The sequence below is a fragment of the Kogia breviceps genome, chromosome 7, assembly GCF_026419965.1.
Source record: "Kogia breviceps isolate mKogBre1 chromosome 7, mKogBre1 haplotype 1, whole genome shotgun sequence".
Lineage (NCBI taxonomy): Eukaryota > Metazoa > Chordata > Mammalia > Artiodactyla > Physeteridae > Kogia > Kogia breviceps.
This window is the reverse complement of record NC_081316.1, coordinates 38,079,245-38,095,089: the sequence shown is the minus strand read 5'-3', so window position 1 is coordinate 38,095,089 and position 15,845 is coordinate 38,079,245. Positions and strand designations below refer to the sequence as shown.

The 15,845-nt window shown below is 39.3% G+C and overlaps 1 protein-coding gene and 1 pseudogene across 4 annotated transcripts in view; one reads left to right on the top strand and one right to left on the bottom strand.

The window, feature by feature from the left end:
- GTF2H1 (general transcription factor IIH subunit 1) overlaps positions 1–15,845 on the top strand; it is a 36,264-nt gene that overhangs the window by 7,517 nt on the left and 12,902 nt on the right. For 2 of the 4 annotated variants that reach the window (XM_067038115.1, XM_059068859.2), the window contains exons 2-10: positions 773–941; positions 4,613–4,805; positions 5,596–5,761; positions 6,949–7,042; positions 8,942–9,091; positions 10,601–10,680; positions 14,330–14,457; positions 14,571–14,658; positions 14,918–15,001. In XM_067038115.1, the coding sequence (XP_066894216.1) occupies positions 788–941; positions 4,613–4,805; positions 5,596–5,761; positions 6,949–7,042; positions 8,942–9,091; positions 10,601–10,680; positions 14,330–14,457; positions 14,571–14,658; positions 14,918–15,001 (1,137 nt within the window). In that variant the 5' untranslated portion in view covers positions 773–787. The remainder of the gene's footprint in view (positions 1–772; positions 942–4,612; positions 4,806–5,595; positions 5,762–6,948; positions 7,043–8,941; positions 9,092–10,600; positions 10,681–14,329; positions 14,458–14,570; positions 14,659–14,917; positions 15,002–15,845) is intronic. The other 2 variants (XM_059068860.2, XM_067038116.1) reach the window with 1 other exon arrangement.
- LOC131759558 (heterogeneous nuclear ribonucleoprotein A1-like) lies at positions 9,285–10,455 on the bottom strand (annotated as a pseudogene).

Below are 15,845 nucleotides of genomic sequence, written 5' to 3'. Positions count from 1 at the left end.
TTCGTCAATCATGGCATCTTTCCTGTTGAGCCCAGACAGCCTCAAAATCCTTTTCAGCCTCATATTCCAGACAGCTACACTCAAGACTCTAGGATTTGTGTTGGGTGGTTAAGATTCCCAGGATGAGGTGAAGTTGGGGGGAGTTCCAAGCTGTTTCTTCCTAGGTAACAAATTAGCCATATACAAATGAATATTCGGCCTAGACTGGAGAGCAGTTGAAGACATTTGATTGTTAAAAGATGGGGAAGATAGCATCTGAAGTGTTAAGTGTTAAATTCTTTCAGTTTTATTTTTAAGCATACAGGAACAAACTAAGACCAGGTTTTAGATCTAGGAGTGGTTTTAGGAAGGTCACACAAACCCTTTGGCTCTTAGTTTTTTCAGTTGAAACAAATTTGAACTAAATATCCAATAGAGTGCTGTGTAATTCTAAAGTTCTGCAATATAGGTTACAGACCACATATTTGTAGTCAAATCATGTGTTCAAGATTTAGTAATATAACAGGAAAATGAAAATACTCTGATTAGCATATGTGGAAATGGTTTGAAAACTGCCAGGTGTTGTCAACTTTAAGTGTTGTGTAAATTCATACCTGTGGTATGAGCAAAATGAAATTTGATTTTAAAGGAATAACGCCATACAGCTTTATCTTCAACTGTGAATGAGGGAAAAGACTTTTTTCCCTCCTTATTACTCATTTTAGATTTGGAAGGGACTCAAGTCAACGAATCCAACCCTAATTGAGATGTGAAATCTTTTTGTCTTTTTTAGCACCTTCTAGCTGTCATGGCAACTTCATCTGAAGAAGTTTTGCTGATTGTAAAGAAGGTGCGACAAAAGAAGCAGGATGGAGCTCTGTACCTCATGGCAGAAAGAATTGCTTGGGCACCTGAAGGCAAAGATAGATTTACCATCAGCCATATGTATGCGGATATTAAATGTAAGTCGGCTATACTAAGTCTGATGTATGTCATATTTGTTAGTAACTTTATAAGAAGACTGCTTATACAGTCTTTGTGGGGTTTTTATTATAATGTCAAAAAATCAACTGTATAAAAATAATTATAGAGTAGCATCATTGAATATATATTATTCTGTAACCTGCCTTTTCTACAATAATAGAGTATGTGCAGCTTTACATGTGTAAATCGACCTCACATAAAGATCTCCACACATACCTTCTTTTAAGAGTTGCATAATAGTCCACTGAAAGGATTTACACTTATGTATTTAACCAGTCCACTATTGAACATTTAGGAAGTTTTCACAATTTTGTTATTGAAAACAATGTTGCAGTATTGATCTATGCACTAATATCTTTTTGAGGTTTTATGTATGGGATACATCCCTGCAGTGGACTTACAGGTTCAAATGGTTCATGCATTTAAAATCTTGATAGATGGACTTCCCTGGTGGCGCAGTGGTTAAGAATTCAACTGCCAATGCAGGGGACATGGGTTCAAGCCCTGGTCCGGGAAGATCCCACATGCCGTGGAGCAACTAAGCCTGTGCACCACAACTACTGAGCCTGTACTCTAGAGCCTGCGAGCCACAGCTGCTGAGCCTGCGAGCCACAGCTGCTGAGCCTGCGTGCCACAGCTGCTGAAGCCCATGTGCCTAGAGCCCGTGCGCCTAGAGCCCGTGCTCTGCAACAAGAAGCCACCATAATGAGAAGCCTGCGCACTGCAACAAAGAGGAGCCCGCGCTCGCCACAACTAGAGAAAGCCCACGTGCAGCAACGAAGACCCAATGCAGCCAAAAATAAATAAATTTATTTTTAAAAAAATCTTGATAGATGATGCCAGATTGCCCTTAATACAATTGTATCCTTTTTTTTTTTTTTTTTTTTTTTTTTTGGCGTTACACTGGCCTCTCACTGTTGTGGCCTCTCCCATTGTGGAGCACAGGCTTCGGATGTGCAGGCTCAGCGGCCATGGCTCACGGGCCTAGCCGCTCTGCGGCACGTGGGATCCCCCCGGACCGGGGCACAAACGCGTATCCCCTGCATCAGCAGGCAGACTCTCAACCACTGTGTCACCAGGGAAGCCCTAAAATTGTATCTTTTAAGTAAAGTCGTCTAATTAATCTTCGGTTATGTGGCCATCATCTGTTGAGAAAATAGACTTAATTTTATACTAAAGGTAGATGGGAGGAATACAGAGCATAATATTTTTATATCCTTTTTCTTTTTATGATTTTCAAGTATGAAGGCTAACATCAAAACCCCTTCTCTTTTCAGATTTGCAAAATTAACTTTGAATTTATTACCCAAAGGGCATGGTACTTTGTGGCTCAATAATAATTAGTTTTAAAGGCACCAAGTGAATCCTGGGATTTAGAACCTTTATTCTGAAAGGGATTTCTGCAATTCACCTAACTAAAAGACCTTGAATAGGAGGGACCCCAGGGGAGTTGGGCAACAAAGCCCTCAACAAGTTGTGGTATCTTAACTGTGACCATTAATATGGATTCATTTATTTTCCTGTATATGAGATTCTTCTCCTAGATAAAATCCTGAACAGATTTCAAGGAACATGACACCTCAAAATATAGACAATCCTCAACTTGCAAGTGGTCAGTTTTCAAATGTCCTTTGTGTATGAACAGTTGCCCTAAGGACTTACCTCTAATTTGCTGTTGGAAATGACCAAGATCCTCATCTTTCTCCACTGAAATAACTTAGAATCTTAATTTTCAAAAGGAAATACTGTTTAAAATTCATCATAACAGTACTGCCTAAGCTATCTGGTCTTTGTCCACTCTCCTGGTAACACTACTTCCTTTCAAAACTTTGTTTCTGTGGAGAAATGCCTCACCAAGTTTCTAATAGTCTTACAAACTAACATTTGTTCTACAATAGACTCATAAATTAGGACTGCCTATATTAGCATTTCTCTTAAATGGGAAGCTAGCCTTATACCTTTGCAAAACACATACTCAGTGTGATACAGCATGCAATAAAGAATATGCCTATCTTCTGTATTTCAACAATTCTCAGCTATTGGGGAGGAGAGCACATACCCAAATTTAGATCTGTACCAGATCAGTTTTCATTTTAAGCTGAATATTTGAAAGAATGCTCATTTCTGAAAGAAGCCATTGAAAGTTGTCAATAATACATAACTAAGGTGAAAATTAGCAGTTAGATAGTTTAAAAACTTCAAAAGTACGCCTCTCAGAGGCACGAGCTAAGATAGAGCAAGAATAAAGCAGTGACTAAGAAAAGATAGTAGGAGTGATTGTTTTGTTTTGGAGGTATGGAATAATGGAACAGGCTGGCTGACGGTGTAAATTGCTTCATATTGCTCTTTTGGGCAGTAAGGTATTTCATCTAAAATGTTGGTTTGGAAGCAGTATCTTCATTGAAAAAGTTTCTGTTTAAGTGTTAGTAGGGTGCTTGGGGCAGAGAGCTCTAGGTAATGTGTTCACACTACCATTAGTCACCCATTTAGTGAGACAAAGTCCCTTCATCTCTTTCCCTTATGAAGAAGACAAGCCATGAGGCCCTCTTTTTAAGAATACGAGATCTCTATTATGTAGGTATATTTTGACATTTCCAGCTCCAACTTACTATTAAAATCTTCAAAGTTACAGAAAAGTTTAAAGAATAGTACAATGTATACATGTATATTGTATCCCATCTAAATATTAGTTATTTTGCCATATTTGCATTTTTATGTGAGTGTACACTTTGCTTATAACATTATGACACCAAGAAAATTTTAATAAATATCCAGACCATTGTTGCATTTCCCCAGTTGTCCAAAGTTTTTTATAGCTGTGATATTTTTCTTTTAACCAATACCTAGTCTAGGTTCATGTATGTAGTTGTAGTCTCTTTAGTCTGTTCTTTAAGAGTATGGGCTTGTAGAATATCACACATTCTGATTATGTCTGATGGTCTCCTCAAGGTGTTAATTTTTTTCCTGTATACCTGTATTTCTTATAAATTAAAAGTCAGGTCTACAGGCTTGACTATACTCAAGTTAGACATTTTCAGCAAGAACAACACGTAAGTGGTGGTGTTGCTATTCTGTCACCTCAGAAAGCCCAGAGTGTCAGGTTGTTCCATTTTTAATGAGGCTAAGTTTGATCACTTGGTTAAAGTGCTGACACTTGATCTCTCAAATGTAGAATTACGTATTTTCCTTCGCAATTAGTAATTAAGCCATGGGCTATGTTTTGGAGTTTTTTGAATCGTGACAAATCATTTGTATTAATGATAATGTCAGTTGGAAGCAGCTGTTCAGGGTAGATTCAGGACTCTGAGTTGGCTGTTTAGAAAGCTTTAAAGAAAGCTGCCCAGTTGAGTGGAAACCAAAGCCCTTTAGTATCCAAAGGCCCTTTAGTGTCCAAAGGTGGAAGCAGTGGGTGAGAAGTGCCACACAAAAAGGATACTGAAGAAGGAAGCCAAGTGTTAGCAGTGAATTTGTTGAACCATGCTCTGGTTATATGGGATTATTTGAGAAGTGTACATTTCTGCTGAAGCATCAAGATTGGAATAGGGCAACTAAAGCCCAAAGGAAGCCTGAGTCTTGAGAGAAGTAACTTATTGTATGACTTTCCACAGTGTAGGTGTCCTTATCTAACTAGCCTCATGCTTCTTTTTAGGCCAGAAAATCAGTCCAGAAGGAAAAGCTAAAATTCAACTTCAGCTGGTCCTGCATGCAGGGGACACAACTAACTTCCATTTTTCCAATGAAAGCACAGCAGTGAAAGAGCGAGATGCAGTGAAAGACCTTCTTCAGCAGCTGCTGCCCAAATTCAAGAGGAAAGCAAATAAAGAACTGGAAGAGAAAAACAGGTGAAGGAGGAAAAGAACAGCCTTTTAAAGAGATGCTAGGTTCTCACCAGTCAAGTAATAGTTTATTTCTCACCCCTTGTGCTTTGACCGTGTAGTTTAGGAAAATATGGGCTTTGTTATCTTTACCTCTGTGTTTGGTTATTAACTTTAGCATCTTACTGGCTTTGCCTTTCGGCAGATGAGATAAACTCAGACAAACTGCCTCAAGCCTAACGTCTGATTAGGAGCAGAACTGCAATTCTAAGGTGCTAATAAGGTCCCTTAATTCTCTATTTCTGTGTCACAGAGAAGATACTAAACCATTAGAAGTGTGTATGTAAGAACCTGAAAGTAGTCATACTGTAAAAAAGTTGAGAAAAGATCCAAAATAATGAGAATTTCTGAAAAGATGAATTATCTTTCTGTGCTTATGGCTCCAGGTGCTTTATCACCATGAAAAACTAGTTGCTAGAAAATCTCTCTTCGTCATTCACCTTTTTGTGAAAGAGAAAACAGTACAAAAACAGCCTTTGTATCACTGGAATATAGGGATGAATAAGACCAAATCCATGCCCTCAAAGAGTTTAACCTTTGCTTCTTCAGACTGACTTCTATTTATCTGCACTTAAATTTGTTCCTCCAAAAATGTTTTTTTGCTTTTAATTACTAACAAATGAACTAAATGACCTCTGCCTCTCAGTCATCACAAAATGAAAGTTGGGTGTTTCATGTGGCTAAAGTCTTTTTTGAATGTTACCTAAATGGTGTTTTATTCTAAAAGTTCAATATGTTCGATATATTCTATCACCAGAATGCTGCAAGAAGATCCTGTTTTGTTTCAGCTTTATAAAGACCTTGTTGTGAGTCAGGTGATCAGTGCTGAGGAATTCTGGGCCAACCGTTTAAATGTGAATGCAACAGAGAGTTCTTCCACATCTAATCATAAGCAGGATGTTGGCATTTCTGCAGCATTTCTGGTATGTGACCCTTCTAGATTTCTGAAGGGAAAAAAACCATGGTATATGTGTTAACGATGCCATTTCTTTTATAAAATTTAGCATTTTCTTCAAGTAAATTAATGGATACTTCAGTATCCATGGTATTCTTCTAAAATAAATTTTAAAATACATACAGTATCTTTTTTAATTTATATATTTTTGCCAGCTATATTTTCTTAGTTTTTTTGGACTTGACCCTAGTATGCTGGAATTCAAATGGACTTTTGAAAAAGAATCTTTTAGCAATTGGACTAATGCTTATTTCCCCTAATACATTTAAATTCAGGGCTTTCAGCTACCTTTTTAGGGCTTTCAGCTACCTTTGTGTGTGTGTGTGTGTGCGGTATGTGGGCCTCTCACTGTTGTGGCCTCTCCCGTTGCGGAGCACAGGCTCCAGACGTGCAGGCTCAGCAGCCATGGCTCACAGGCCCAGACGCTCCACAGCATGTGGGATCTTTCTGGACCGGGGCACGAACCCACGTTCCCTGCATCAGCAGGCATACTCTCAACCACTGTGCCACCAGGGAAGCCCTCAGCTACCTTTTTTTAATGATTGCAATATTTTGCTTATAATGCAAAGTTTAAATGTGTAATGACCACCAGTTCATAAAAAAGTAAGAATTGTAAAATGTATCTTAAGAGGAAAATTGAGACTACCTTATGTGTGGAATTAGAAAGTGAAATTCAGTCTATACTCTGGTAAAACCGAAGCAGTATTTATACATTTAACAAAAATTTGAGTAGCAGTTACATGTTTGGCATCTTTCTGAGTGCTTAGCAGTGAATTGAATTAATAAGGCCTTCTTAAAGAAACCAGTCAGATAAGTAACTACTTAGTAACCAAATAGTTAAATATTTGGTAACTGTATAAGTTTTATGTTAAAGCTCCACTAGATATCTGCCTTTGGCCACACTTAAATGTGCCTATCTGACCATGTTGTATTTTCAAAAAGCAGATTTTACAGTTCACTAAAATTATGTGAAACCAGGTCAGGCTTCTGTGAGCCCTGTCTCTATGCCAAAAGTATAGGTGAGGGACTTATCTCTGTTTCTCTATTTCATTCAGAGAGTCTGTTTTTCCACCTTTGTCCAGTGTCCATTGGGTTCTTAGACATCTTCCCCCAGTATTCAAACAAATACAGATATATATGTGGTCTTTATTTTAGGCTGATGTCCGGCCCCAAACAGATGGATGTAATGGTCTGAGATACAATTTAACGACTGATATCATTGAGTCCATATTTAGGACCTATCCAGCAGGTAAGAAGAACCAGTTCTTTCAGATAGTTAAAATATTTGTTTGGATGAATTCAGTAATATATCATTGAAAAACAAAAGGCTTTACCTTTATTCCTGATGAAGTACTATAAAATATGTGAAGTATGTTATCCAGTGCCTGACATGTGGTAGATACAAATGGCTTAGCATATAATGTGCTGTCATCAATCCATTGGTATGATGACTTTCCCATTCTTTCCACCGGTGGTTCTTAAACTTTTTTTTTCTTTAATATTTAAGTGATTTTTTCTTTTTTATGTATATATTTTATTTATTTATTTATTTTAATTTTTGGCTGCATTGGTTCTTAGTTGCGGTACATGGGCTCTTTGTTGCAGCATGCAGGCTTCTCTCTAGTTGTGGCCTGCTGATTTTTCTCTCTCTAGTTGTGGTGCACGGGCTCCAGAGCACATGGGCTCCAGAGTGTGTGGGCCCTGTAGTTTGTGGCACACGGGGTCTCTAGTTGAGGTGTGCGGGCTCAGTAGTTGCAGCACGTGGGCTTAGTTGCCCCGCAGCATGTGGGATCTTAGTTCCCCAACCAGGGATAGAACCTGTGTCCCCTGTATTGGAAGGCAGATTCCTTTACCACTGGACCACCAGGGAAGTCCCTAAACTTTATATACCCTTTAACATACATGAGTAAGATGACATGCTCCATAGGCATCAATAAATGAGTCTCTACAGCACTAACTCAGATCATCCTTCATGCTGCCTCCTTTGCAGAAATCATCCTAAAAGTATAAATGTTTTGATTCTAGCTCTAGTGATTTATTATGTGCAGCCAGCCAAGGTTGAGAGTAGCTGCTTCAGTCATTCTTCGAACTAAACTAAGCTCTCAAGCCATACACTGTTCTCTTTCTACTTCCTCACTCCTGCCCCTTTAGTCCTTAGGAAACATCTCTCTCCCACAGGACTCAGCTCAAGCATCACTTCATTGCCACTTCTGTAAAATGCTGACTATCTTAGGCAGATATAAGCCCCCTCCCCATTCTTTCCATAGGGCTCTGTGTCTTACCACATTGTAATGTAATTATTTTCTTATCTTTCTGATAATAACATAATTATGTAGTGTTTACTATGTGCCAGACACCATTCTAAGGCCTTTATGTATATTAACTCATTTAATCATCACAGATATTACTTATAAAGTAGGTACTATCATTACCCCCATATTACAGATGAGGAAGCCAAGATAAAGAAAGATTAAGTAATTTGTCCAGCATCACACAGACAGTAAGTGGCAGACCTGGAATTTTAAACTTAGGCTCTCCAGCTTAAGAGACCTAAACCTCTTAATCTCTTTGCTTATTGAACAATGTAAGCATCTGGAGTGCCGAACTGATAGTCCAGTGGGTTATGGAGATCTTTCTTTATTTCCCCAGCACCTAACATGGTGCCTTGGATTAAAAGTGTCCATATATAAGTGATCAAATAAGCAGACTCAGGTTTCACTCCAAGAAGCTTGGTGTTTCCAGTAAAACTTTGAAACTTGTTAATTTTCTTGGTACAGAATAAGGTTTTATGGGACTTCCCTCGTGGTCCAGTGGTTAAGACTCTGCACGCCCAATGCAGGGGGCCCGGGTTCAATCCCCGGTCAGGGAACTAGAGCCTGCATGCTGCAATGACAATCCTGCGTGCCTCAACTAAGACCCGGCACAGCCAAATAAATAAATATTCAAAATAAGGTTTTGTTTGTAATTTGTTAAGATTCATAAAGGTAGTGCCTCACCTAATCTCTCAAGTTATATTTTATATTTACAATTATTATATATACAGTTTGTAAAGTTGAATACTTTCATAAACTAGTTTTGCTATTAGTCTATTTGAGGGGTTTTAAGAATTGGAAATTCAATATGTAACTATTATGGGTTTTTTTCACAGTAAAAATGAAATATGCAGAAAATGTTCCCCACAACATGACAGAAAAGGAATTCTGGACACGTTTCTTTCAGTCCCATTATTTTCACAGGGACCGGCTGAATACTGGGTCAAAGGACCTGTTTGCAGAATGTGCCAAAATAGATGAAAAAGGTAACTGTTTATCCTTGACACACGCTAGCATTTATTTATTTATTTATTTTAAAAAGACATTTATTCAGCATCATGATCAGACTATTTCATTTAGCAATCAACAGCATGGGTGCAAAAAAAAAAACTACATTAAAACCCTTTGTTGGAGTGCTTTACATTTTCCACAGAACAGAAACTAAAATAACCTGTTATACAATTAGTCACAAATACAGTCCTCGAGTTTTTTTGCCCATACACATGAGTATTATCTAAAACATGTCTTCTTTGTAGCAGCTAGGCCCTGCCACCACTGTGCTTGGCTGAGTTCACAAATCTATTGTAACCTGTAGCTTCCCTGTCACTTCTCTGGCTCTCCTCTCCTGCTAAGCTTTGTTTCCTGGCAGTAATCTAAACCTTTTGCCACTGCCATAGCTACTGCTGCTGCTGGAACCACCTTGGTTTCGGGGTTTGGCAAAGTATTGGCCTCCACCACCATAGGGGCCAGAACTACTGCCTCCAAAGTTTCCGCCTTTCATGGGTCCAAAATTTGAAGATTGATTGTTGTAACTGCCAAAATCATTGTAGCTTCCACCGCCTCCAAAACTGCTTCCATCATTACCAAATCCATTATAGCCATCCCCACTGCCACCATATCCGCCATCACTCTGGCTGCCACCAAAGCCACCTTGACCACTGAAGTTTCCTCCACGACCAAAGTTGCCATTCCCACCAAAACCCCCTCCACGACCACCACCAAAATTTCCGGAACTACTTCGACCTCTTTGGCTGGATGAAGCACCAGCCATCTCTCGCTTAGATAGGGCTTTTCTTCACACAGTTGTGGCCGTTCACTGTGTGGTATTTCTGAATGACAATCTTGTCTACAGACTCATGGTCATCAAAGGTTACGAAAGCAAAGCCTCTATTTTTGCCACTGCCTCGGTCAGTCACGATTTCAATCACTTCAGTTTTCCCATACTGTTCAAAATAATCTCTTAGGTGATGTTCTTCAGTGTCTACTTTAATGCCACCAAGAAAAATCTTTTTCACAGTTAAGTGGGCACCAGGTCTTTGAGACTCTTCTCTTGAGACAGCCCTCTTTGGTTCCACAACTCTTCCATCCACCTTGTGTGGCCTTGCCTTCATGGCTGCATCCACCTCCTCCACAGTGGCATACGTGACAACCCCGAAGCCTCTGGAGCACTTGGTGTTTGGATCCCTCGTTACCACACAGTCTTTGAGCGTCCCTACTGCTCACAGTGGCTCTTCAGGCTCTCATCAGTTGTTTCAAAGCTCAAACCTCCGATGAAGAGCTTCTGCAGCTGTTCGGGCTCTTTGGGTGACTCTGACTTAGACGTGACGGCAGTGGAGGCAGGGGGAGACATCAACGGTGCTTACTGGGCGGCGTCCCTGGGCAGAAAGCACACTCTAGCATTTAATTTGCTGCTCTCGTCATTAATGCTGTTAGTGAATTTTTTTATTTCTGAGAAAGGAAAACTTAATCAACTTTTTGTTTCATTGATTTTCTAGGGTTAAAAACAATGGTTTCATTAGGAGTGAAAAACCCACTACTTGATTTGACAGCTTTGGAAGATAAACCGTTAGATGAGGTAAGTAGTAGTAAAAGGATTTACGAGAGAAAACAGTCTTTTCCTGGTCTTCAACATTTGTATATTTTTAAATTGCCTTGAGTATAGATTTTCTACTTGTTAGAAGGTGAAACAAAATACTGTTATTTGGAGTAGTTTATCAAAAGTGCTTTTCAAGAGCACTGTTTATTATTAAGATTGCCTTGGAGAACTGAAATTTCCATATGAGTTGGTAAAACATTTTTTAAAAGAATTTTCTCCCTCCCCCATCAACAGTTGCCTAGGTATTAATGAAGGTTTGGTGTTTTTTTTTTTTTATTTGTTTGTTTTTTGTGGTACACGGGCCTCTCACTGTTGTGGCCTCTCCCATTGCGGAGCACAGGCTCCAGACGCCCAGGCTCAGCAGCCATGACTCATGGGCCCAGCCGCTCTGCGGCATGTGGGATCTTCCCAGACCGGGGCACGAACCCGCGTCCCCTGCATCGGCAGGCGGACGGACTCTCAACCACTGCACCACCAGGGAAGCCCTTTCACTTTTTTTTTTTTTTTTTAATGAAGGTTTAACACGATGTTTTTTATGCTGTATCTAACTTTCATCTAAATAAATGTGACTAAATGTTAGTATACTGGGAGAAGTTAACAAACATTGTTGGTTGCCCACTATTTGCCAGATCTTGAGCACAGTCATGACCCTTACCCTGTATTAGCCCCAATATGTTTCAACAGCTAGACCATCAAGTATGAGCTACCTACCTCAGCATCATGACTCCAGACTGAGAAGTTTATCCAATCACGGAGAAATAGGTGATCCCTTCTGATCAAGGCTAATTCTATCCCTGCCTCTATCTTTTAGGCTAGGAAGGAACCTGCTTTGCTCAGGTATTCTCTTGACACTGTTACCTTTAAATTTTCTTGCCCTTCCTTTGGCTCCTATTCTGTTGGCCATATACACATGCTCATAGGGGCTTCCCTGGTGGCGCAGTGGTTGAGAGTCTGCCTGCCGATGCAGGGGACACGGGTTCGTGCCCCGGTCCGGGAGGATCCCACGTGGCGCGGAGCGGCTGGGTCCGTGAGCCATGGCCGCTGAGCCTGCGCATCCGGAGCCTGTGCTCCACAACGGGAGAGGCCACAACAGTGAGAGGCCCGCGTAGCACAAAAAAAAAAAAAAAAAAAACATGCTCATAACTTCCTTTTATTTTTCCCCCTTTTTCCTCTTAGTGTATGCATGCACCAGGTGAGAAAAGCAATGTTAAAATTGTGTGCTATAGTCTAAATTATTAAATTAACAGAAAGTAATCCTTGGTGTCCCAGTGAGTTATTTCCCTAATGAAATTCAGCTGTTTTCTTGAAAATTCTCAGCAGTCACTTCCTTGGTGAATCTCAACACATAACAAATGTAGCCCTCTTTAATCACCTGGAGAAAAATGAAGCTTAAGGGACTTCCCTGGCGGTCCAGTGGTTAAGACTCCGTGCTTCCAATGCGGGGGGGTATGGGTTCGATCCCTGGTCAGGGAATTAAGATTCCACATGCTGCGCAGCGTGTCCAAAAATAAAAATAAAAATATTTTTTTTAAAAAGATACAGCTTAATGTAATGGAGGGGGAATTTAATTTTTTTTAATAAAAATGGTGGTATGTTATGCATATCTTCACTTTTCCTGTTATCACTATCAGTCTGAGCTAAATATACCACACAGTTGTTAATTACGTAGACTTACCTGGCTTAAACTGTAATTTATAAATATTTTTCTGAGTTTTCTTGTAAAATGAGGTTAATAGTTCTGACCTTGGGGAGGGGTAGCAAAAATGGAGAGATGTTGTTTAAGGGTACAGACTTGCAACTAGTGTTCCTTTTGTAGAGATATATAAAAATTTATATAACCAATTCTTTTAATTAAAATGTTGGTTGATTCAATTGTTCCTTTAATGCCTCTTTTCCTCTAGTAGTTCTGTCCCAGGAAACAGACTTGAGCCTCCTTGTAAATACATTCTTTCCATTCCATTGCTTCAAATTCTAATTATGTAATGATGACTCCCAGTTAGTCCTGGTCTGTCTAACCCCAGAATTCCAAAATCATATAGCCAACTCCCTACTTGATATTTTCACTTAAGTACTTCACAGACACCCTTCAACATAACATGTCTAAAATAGAACCTTTGATTCCCGTTCTCAAAAACCTATTTCTTCCTGGGTCTTCTGTATGTTAGTTTAAGAAAAAAAAACCCATTACCATGGACTCAGTTGCTCCAGCCAAAACCTAGGAGTCTCTTTGATTCCTCCCCTTTCTTCACTTCCAACATTCAATTGATCAACAAGTACTCAACAACACATCTCTGATCTGTCTACATCTCCTCTGTCTCCGTACACACTTACACCCTCTTGCTTTTAGGGTACCATTGCTTCATTGCTTGCATTAACCTCCTAATTGATCTTCTTATTTCAACTTTTGTTCCCTATGGTTTATTCTTCCCTAGCAGTAAGAGTTAGAAATCACATCATAATGCCCCTCTTATGTAAAACTTCCGTGGTTTCTCATTGAACTTAGAATAAAATCAAAACTCCTACCATGCTCTTCTTGATTTGGCCTCTGCCTACTTCTCCCTCAGTTGGGGCTGTTTCCACTCGATTCATGATCCAAACATAGTTGCCTTCTTTAAGGTCCATACCAAGCTTTTTCTACCTTAGGACCTTTGCACTTGCTGTTCCTTCTTCCCGCTCTTTGACCTAACTAGCTTTTACCCATCTTTTGGACATCTGTTCTAATGTTACTTCTTCAGTGAGACAGACCTTCCCTAACCTCCCTATCTAAAGTATCTCCTCCCATTCCAGTCACTACACTATGTCTTTATTTTCTCTGTTTCTTTTCTTTATTTTCTTCATAGCATCTGTCACTTTCAAAAGTGGTCTTATTTTTACCTTGTTTTACTTGTCAGTTGTCAGTCTTCTATCAGTAGACTGTAAGTTCCATGAGGCTGACTGTTCCTATTACTGGCCTATCCCTATCACATAGGGGGTATTAGGCACTCAGTAATTAATTTGATAAATGAATGAATGGCATATGAGTTTTTATGATCTTTCTCATACCTCTTTAACCTTATGTCTCACCAATCCCTGACCCACCCTTCATTCCAGGTATACCGAACTACATACAAACCCATGGCACAATATGTATTATGTTACTTCTATACCTTTTTTTAGTTTCCTCTTCCTGAAATGTCCCCATTTTTGCCTTGCAAGCACCTATTCATCTTATGGTGCTCCATGAAGCTTTTTTGAACCTACCCTACCCTCCCTGCACCCCACTCCGGTGGGAGTGACCACTTCTTTCATAGCCCCTATGAGTTTTAACTAAATGTACTGGCTTACAGCCCAACGTCCCACTAACTAGTATTTTAATCTAGATCCAAAATTGCTCTTTAGGAAAAAAATGCAGCACTTAACAGTTAAGGTATTTTTGTGATACTAAAAGCAGTTAGTAGTATTTATTCATTTTTTTGTGTGTTTATAATGTCACTTATTTTTTAATGTTTGCCTGTAAGTATTTGATAATGCTCAGAATTAATAAAGTCCTGTCATCCAGAAAGTTTTTTCAGCTCAACATGTCTCTCATAATAGATAAGAAAACCAGAAGTTTATTTTAATTTTTAATCTACTAAATTGTTTCTCACAGGGCTATGGCATTTCCTCTGTGCCATCTACTTCTAATTCTAAATCCATAAGAGAGAATAGTAATGCTGCCATCATCAAGAGATTTAACCATCACAGTGCCATGGTCCTGGCAGCAGGTCTCAGGAAACAGTTAAGTACACATGCTAAGATGCAGTAACGGGGTTTTCCATGATAGCCAGATGGAGTTTTGTTGTTGTTCTGCCTGTGGTTTTCAACATTAATTTTTTTTCCTTTGTTTTCAGAGAAGCACAAAATGAGCAAAATGGCGAGCCCAGCAGCATTGATGGAAATTCTGGAGATGTAGATTGCTTTCAGCCAGCAGTAAAAAGGGTATGGGTAAAAAGTCTGGGACATTTGCGGCTCACATTTCTCCAGATATCTTATGTAACTGCTAGGTCAACCTTATGTTGACCCTTTATCTGTTCAGATGACTCAGTTCCTTCTGACCAAGATGTTAAGCATTTGGCTTAAATTGTAGAACATTTTAAAGAATACTTCCTCAGTTTTGTTTTGGCTTGCCAGCCTGCTTTCCATGGACTCAAGTCTGTTAACTGTTTTTGTTTTGTTTTTTTTTTTCCTTCACCTGTAGACACATACACATATTAACATACAGTTTTATTTTCTGGGAAAGAGTATTCAACAAAGACAATATGACAGAAAGAAAAAACTAAAGGTTAGTGTATGTGATTTTAAAAGATAAGATTGGCCCTCGTGCTAAACCTGGCATTTCAGAACTTGAAATGTCTTTCATTAAATACTGAAAAGGGGTTGTGGGGGAATATGAACAGTTAGACCTACTTGTATGTATGTTTCTTCTCTCCCTGCAACTTTGCCAAGCTTCGCTATCCCTCAGTTTTCTTAAGTTCCTCCCTCCCTAGTTATAAAAATAAATTATGATAAAGCTTCCTTAGAGGGCAGTCAGGCAATATGTATTAAATTTTTAAAGGTTTATACCCTTAATTCCACTTCTGGATAGTATTTCACTTTGGACATTTATTTTTTAAAAAAAATAAAGATGTGTGCAAAGATTCAGATACAAATACTCATGGCAGTATTATAATTGAGAAAATAGCAACCATCCTAATATCTGTGATACAGCCATACAATGGAGATTGATGCATGCAGCAATTAATGCCTTTTTAAAAGGATTAATCATATGTTGAATTAAAAAGAGTTCACATATACCATACGATAGTTCAGTTCATTAAAATTAAATTCAAGAAACCATTTTTGAGTTGCCTTACATGCCATATTAGGTGGTGGGAAACAAAAAAAGAATAAGATTGGATTCTTGAGGCTTCCCTGATGGCGCAGTGGTTAAGAGTCCGCCTGCTGATGCAGGGGACACAGGTTCACGCCCTGGTCCAGGAAGATCCCACATGCCGCGGAGCCGCTGGGCCTGTGAGCCATGGCTGCTGAGCCTGCGTGTCCGGTGCCTGTGCTCTGCAACGGGAGAGGCCACAACAGTGAGAGGCCAGCGTAACGCAAAAAAAAAAAAGAATGGGTTCTTGTCCTCA